Raw genomic sequence first — 6,944 nt, 5'->3', positions numbered from 1 at the left:
TATGGTGTATTAATAGTATTAATATCAACCTAATCCAGAAATCTCCAGGCATCTTTTTGAGTACAGAATTTCCCTCGCCTTCTCCCTTTTTTATTTGCTTCCTGTTTGTATATCCGTCAAAGGTTAGACAAAGAGGAAGAAATCACCTGATAATTTTTGTCTATGTTGGGTTTAAATCATAATCTCATGATTTTCACTCCCCTCGTCAACCACTAAGCCACACCCTTCTAGGTACTCGGCATAACATATTGAAGTAGCATGGATTTATGTTGCACTATCAATGAACAAACAATAAGAAAATGTGGTCGATATGTGTAATATCAATGTCGCCAAGACACTATCAAATGATGTCAATCCGAAAACAAGAACAATACAATGCTCTCTGACTATTTGCGTAACTATTTGCAACTCTTCAATCACACAAAAAAATAGGGACCTCTTCTAGTTGAACTCTGCTATCTCAAATACCCGTGCTGTTCCATCGATAGAGACAGAAACGAGGTACTCCCCATTGGACGATGCAGCTAGAGACTGAATTGCATCAGCATGTCCGCTAAAGGTTCTCACACATTCTCCAGAACGGCTATCCCATATCCGCACTTTCCCATCAACACAACCTGTCGCCACATATCTATGTTGGTCCAGCCACAACAAGCATGTCACGCCCCCCTAAACAACGTATTGTCAACAAATAACAAGGCAATGAGAAAACTGGGGTTTACTACAAAACTTTCTTGAAATAGCATAGAGTATTTACAGAAGCAAATGAACGTTCAACTGCATGTAGATATACAGATATATACAGTGAGCAAAAGGAAGTTCAAACCTCATGTTCACATGTGGAGCGAGGTAAGGATTGTTGCAAGTCCCAAATAATAAGCTTATTATCCATGCCTCCAGTTGCAGCCCATGGAGCGCTGAAAGTCATTTCAGATGATGAAGGCATTCAAAACACCAATTATTAATTTAACAAACCAAAATTAGGTATTAGAGAAAGGAACATTCAAGGCATATGACAATCAACCAAGGAATTACTACAAAAATCCAAAGAGTGAGAATAGCCACATCAGTCAAAATAGATTTAAATCCCTATATCCTATGTTTTATCCCAAACTCATTAATTAAGAGGTACACACTTGTCTACATCCTGTTCTCCGTTTTGAAGGAACATTTCCATGCAAAGGCTACAGATCCAATCTTCAACCTATCATATGGGAAAAGACTTCCCAACAAAAGCTATCCTTGTAATAGGCTAAAGATGAATGGTTCTCCGGCGTTAATATAAAAGCTTATCTCAAAGCAATCTTAAGTCACACATTGAATTTCGAAGAAACACGGTCATAGTAACTAGTAAGATTTATGGAAACAAGCTTCGACTTGCTAGTCCAACAAACAAATAACTAAATTGATGCTATATTATTCCACCATGACTTTCTTATCCTGGAAAGCTTGATGCTTTCTTAGGTCCAACTCATGTCTAAATGTTGGAACTTTGGGGGCATGGAGTCTATAACCAATTTGCATCACCGCAGTCCGCATGTATTTCTTGTACTGGATTAACTCATTAAAACTTTGAGGTCACCAAAGTTCTACAATTAAGCCTCTCATTCAGGAGAAAGGCAAGACCTGGCATCAACAGTCTTCCAGTTTTCGGCAATGACAATATACACTTTTGAACCTTCTCAAGAACAAGAAGCTGTCTTAGCAGGGTGTTCTCATTTGAAACCAGAATCTGTTACTTAAAGATAATTAGAGATCCATGAGAACTCCACAACATCTGAATGCAGCACAGCAAATTCAATTTCATGCCCAAAAAGATCCTCAGATAAATTAATAGATAACTGCTTCGAGACAGTTGATGCTGAAGGTGCATCGAAGTGTTTTCTTTTAGCATAAAATGGATAAAAATAGCCCTCTACTATTGCATATTGTTTAAAGTTACCCTCAATAAAACTATTTGGTCATTTAAATCCCTACCATCTTACTATTGATCAGATTTGCCCTTCATTTAACAGAGTGGACACGTGGAGGCTTTCTAAGCCTTTTTAACCCCTAAAATCCTGAATTAAAATTAAACCCGACCCATTATCCATAACCCAATAAAAATTAGAAGCAAATACTTTTTAAAAATTCAGCTGAGTTCTTCAAAATTCAGTTCCAATCGCTTTTCATTTCTTTTAAATCCTCAAATTCGCATTTCAAAGAGACCCAGTAGCTTATGGTATTTGAATCCTCTCCAAACAAAATCAAATATCAGTCCAAGCTTCACAAGGTATTTCCCACAAGAAATTCGAACACCCAATTGATCTGAGTCACAACTTTGACCAATTTCCAGATCTGAGAGCCTCGACTCATCAATCGCATTTTACGAATTCGCTTATAAGTCCAGATTTCGAGGGGTCTTCGACGATTTGGTTATCAGATTCAGAACAAACATACCTCAGACCTCCGAAAATGCAAAACCAAGATTCGAAGTTTTAAGCTCAGCAATGGTGACCTAGTTCTAAACCCAAATCAGTCACGGGATTTTCGAACCCAACTTCCAAATCCGGTTTCAAGAGAAGAGATCCGGGCTGGAGCTTGCCAAGAACATGACCCCTGATAGGAGGGTGTGGGGGTTGAGGATTAGGGTAGACGATTAGTCGGTAGTCGAGCGTGTCCCATTTTCTTTCTCAGTCCGGTAGCACTAGCATTGGTGCGGTATCTTTTTATGCTTAGTTACTATTACTACCTATTGTTTTTGATTGCCACTATTTCTTTTCAATTTCTCTTTAACTGAGGGTCTATCGTAAACACCCTCTCCACCTTCCCAGGGTAGGGGTAAGGCTGTGTACATCCTACCCTAACCTACCCAGACCCCACTTATGGGATGGGAATTCACTGTGTTGTTGATGTAGAAGCAAACCGTGACGAACAAATATGAAGCAAACACGATTTTTCTAGTTTTGGATAATTTTTCAGTTAAATGCCAGATTTCTCAATGAAGAACAAGGATAAATGAGATTTCAGATTTTAGAAGCAAACTGTGAAGAACAATATGAACCAGACCCGATTTTTCTATTTTTTGAATAAATTTTGAGTAAACACCAGGTTTCTCAATAAAGAATAAGAATTAGTGAGATTTCAGATTTTAGAAGCAAGACATGAAGAACACTAGATTTTACTGGATTATGGGTAATGGGTCGGGTTTAATTTAATTCAGGGTTGGTGGTAAGGTTTAGAAGGCCTCCACGTGTCCCCTCCATTGGAGGGCAAATCTGATCAATAGTAAGACTTTAGGGATTAAAATGACCAAATAGTATAACCGAGGGTAACTTTAAACAATATCCAATTGTAGATGGTTATTTTTTACCCTTTTCCGTTTTTAAAATATGTTCTTAACCAATAAATCTAAATATGTTATCCTGGACTATGTCCACATAACTATTGTCTCTTCAGTAAAATGGTTATTTTTTACCCTTTTCCGTTTTTAAAATATGTTCTTAACCAATAAATCTAAATATGTTATCCTGGACTATGTCCACATAACTATTGTCTCTTTAGTAAAATCATCCTAAGGAGATCTGACAGCATTTGGTTCCTCGGGCTAATTTTACAATAAGACAGTCAAGTGTTCAGTGGTCAAGGCACGTCCACATATTTGTGGTGATTGTTGCACGATATTTTAATTATTTTCCAATCCGTCTCCTCTGTCCCCTTCCAGTCAAAGGGCATTCTAAGGGTTAAAATACAAGGATATATAGAGATGTCAGATGTAGACAAAACCTTGCTGAAAGGCTGGCACATTCTATCGAATCTGTATGAGCACTCAGAGACGTGACAACCTGACATAGAAAATAATAATCAGTGACCAGACAAACACCGTCCAAAGTATAGATGCATCAAATTACATAAAAAGCCATTGTGAAAAATGTAAAGCGAAAATTATCATTCATCAAAGATTCTGACCCTTCCAGTAGTTATATTGACAATGTGAGCCGAACCATCCTTTGAGCCTGAGAGAGCAAGAGTTGAATCCGAGCTGATCGTCAAGCATGTCAGTCCTTCCGTGTGATACGGATGACCTTGCAACAATAAATAAACATTTTTCAGAAATTAAAAATAATAATAATAGTAAGACCAGATCTGACAAATCATATACTCCCTCCATTTCAATTTAAATGATGTAGTTTGACTTGGCACAAAGTTTAAGAGAAAAAAAAAAAGGAGACTCTTGAAATATGTGGTCCTAAAAGCTTAAGGGGCAAAAACTTTGTGGGGCCATGACATTTGTTTGGCCATAAAAACTTCTCATTAAAGGTAAAATGGGTAAACTGAAAAGTTTAAAGTTAAATTGCTTCCAAAAATAAAAATATGTCATTCTTTTGGGAACAGACTAATAAGGAAAGTGTGTCATTTAAATTGAAACAGAGGGAGTATTTATCAGGAAAGTACAAACAACAACAACAACAACGAACCAATTTAATCCCAAAAGTGGAGTCTAAATCTAGAAAAGTAGTTTCTCTAATAAAAGACCAACATTATGACAGCAAATCTCGCCACTGATAAGGGTGCTAACATCATTTATTGGAATGGAAGTACAGATAGCCAGCTCAATATAGCATATTGAAAGAAAGAAACAAGACAGATATCAATAAGCATGGATTAAGGTTCTTGAAAATGAAAGAAGAGAAATGCTAACTCAGCAATATATTATTAACATATGCTTCAATCCACAATTTTTATCCAGCACTCAGCCACATCCCCCGAAATATGGAAACACATTATGTGCAAGTGACAGAAAGCCTTCCATCTGTAGGCTTCCTACCCCTTTTTGTGATGTGTAGGTCTGAGGAGGGAGTGTTGGAGGGAGAATAACAGCTTTACTTTTCACCTAATTTAGCAGCCAGAAAGCAAAAATCTCACCTCTTACCACATGGATACTTTGGGCACTCTTTGGATCCCATATCCTCAGGGTCGCATCATCGGACCCAGTACAAATCAATTTACCTGAGCAAGCATATATAAGAAACATAAGTTCTACTCAAAAGGAGGTAAACACTGGAAATATTACCAGAGACACAGAGAAGTACCATCAGGAGTGAAACCACCACAGGTTACACTACCGCTATGACCTAAAAACGTGTTCATGAAAGCACAGTTATCAGCATTCCACATCCAAATGGAAGAATCCTCTGAACCTGCCAACACCACATGTCCTCTCGGATGCCACCTGATCCACTGAGCAACCTCAAATTTCATAATTGATCTCAAATTGTTACACAAAAATAGGATTTGTTACACAAGAAAATGTTTCACCTCTATTCCGCCTCCAGGACCTTCAAGTGTGCCATTCAGACCACCTGAAGTTAGGTTCCACACTCTTATATTCCCATCAAGGCTCCCAGAAGCAAGAAACTGACCATCAGTACTAAAAGCCAAACTCGATACAGAATCTGTGTGACCTGCACCATAATCAAACAACTTACATTAAACTATGAACCATTCAGATGATAAACACAAGAAAAGGATTCTTGGTTTTAGTCAAGACTCAATTACCTTGCAACTCAAAAGCAAAATCACCATTACCAATCTTCCACATAAATCCTCTATCATCTCCACCACCTGTTGCCACCAAACTAGCATCTGTTGGGCTGCAGGTAACGGTATATAGTTCACCTATAAAGAGGAAAAAGTATTGAAAAATCAAATTATCAAGAAAACAGTAAGCACCATAAAGTACAAACTAATTATACACTATACTCAATTAGGAGGCATTAACAACTATTAACTCATGGCTGTATCAAACTATTAACTACTACAAAATCCATGAAACACATTTAACCTCCATATCTAAAATCATTGTGCCAGTGAGGTTAAACCATCTTAAGTGAAGCAGGTTCACAAGCAGCAGACACAAATATTTGGAAAAGCCAAAAAAGTTACATTGATATGTGGGAAATTCCCGGATACATACCAAAAAGAGGACCAGCATCTGATACAAAAATCTTGTTTATATTTCCAGATTAAATTCCCATCATAGAATGAACAGCTAGAAGCCTAGAACAGTTAGCTAAAATATATCATATTTTGTTCTTTTTCATCTTTAGATCAAGTAATTTTTTCTCTTTCATTGCAGGATCTCCTCTCCAAAATCATGTTATAGAATACTCCAACTGAAATCAATAAGATTTAGTTGGCTATAAACAAAATGCTATTTTTTTATCTTAATTTGGGCAAAGTTGAATCTTGTCCTCCCGGAAAAATCTCGATCCAAGAAAAACATAGCCCTTTTGCAAATTTCATATTCCACGCACAAAACTTGTTTGGTAATAAGCATTGGCATCTGGTTCTACTTTCTAAGACTACAACTACACCATGATCCATCAATGTCTTTAAAACCACTGGTTTTCTTTTTCATATCTTAAGAAATTGTATGTATACTCCACCATGACCACTGGATGTCTCTTTCATCGTCCAATCTTTCTTTTAGTACTCATTATTTGTTCAAGCTTGCCTCTTTCTAATTAGCTTTGCTTATTTGATTGAAGATTCGACAATGCACTTCCCAGTAAAATCTGTCCACTTATTTGAAGCACCATCAATCGAAGGCAATATCACTTCTAAGTGTAGAATTCTATGCGACTGAAAAGGCAATGTTTCCCAATTTAGTCAGCTAAACAACCTAGCTATACCTCACACATGTTTTTATAACCGAAACACAAAGAGACTCAACATAACATCAGGCAACCTCCAGTTTTCCAATTACTGCAGGACTAAACAAAATAAGAATATCAAATGAGCGTTGTTCATTATTCAAATATCAAATTACAATAATACTAAAAGAAGTACAATACCAGTATGGCCCGTGAATGTATGAACCGAATCATCAGCTTCATCTGAAACCATTATTCCAAACATCTATATCAGTATGCTAATTAATCAAAAAAAAAAAAACGTTCTGA

General features: G+C 36.9%; 1 protein-coding gene across 1 annotated transcript in view; it reads right to left on the bottom strand.

Moving 5' to 3' along the window:
- Positions 1 to 248: 248 nt before the first annotated feature.
- The window catches only part of LOC109239240 (angio-associated migratory cell protein-like), a 7,596-nt gene continuing 900 nt past the window's right edge, over positions 249 to 6,944 (bottom strand). The window contains exons 3-11 of the mRNA XM_019405780.1: positions 6,837 to 6,878; positions 5,539 to 5,658; positions 5,299 to 5,444; positions 5,073 to 5,220; positions 4,906 to 4,989; positions 3,949 to 4,064; positions 3,766 to 3,824; positions 827 to 917; positions 249 to 669 (exon numbers count right to left, since the gene is read on the bottom strand). Coding sequence (XP_019261325.1) covers positions 442 to 669; positions 827 to 917; positions 3,766 to 3,824; positions 3,949 to 4,064; positions 4,906 to 4,989; positions 5,073 to 5,220; positions 5,299 to 5,444; positions 5,539 to 5,658; positions 6,837 to 6,878 — 1,034 coding nt within the window. The 3' untranslated portion in view covers positions 249 to 441. The remainder of the gene's footprint in view (positions 670 to 826; positions 918 to 3,765; positions 3,825 to 3,948; positions 4,065 to 4,905; positions 4,990 to 5,072; positions 5,221 to 5,298; positions 5,445 to 5,538; positions 5,659 to 6,836; positions 6,879 to 6,944) is intronic.

This window comes from Nicotiana attenuata, unplaced genomic scaffold, assembly GCF_001879085.1.
Source record: "Nicotiana attenuata strain UT unplaced genomic scaffold, NIATTr2, whole genome shotgun sequence".
NCBI lineage: Eukaryota > Viridiplantae > Streptophyta > Magnoliopsida > Solanales > Solanaceae > Nicotiana > Nicotiana attenuata.
The sequence above is the reverse complement of the archived record's forward strand: the minus strand, read 5'-3'. Positions and strand labels throughout refer to the sequence as shown.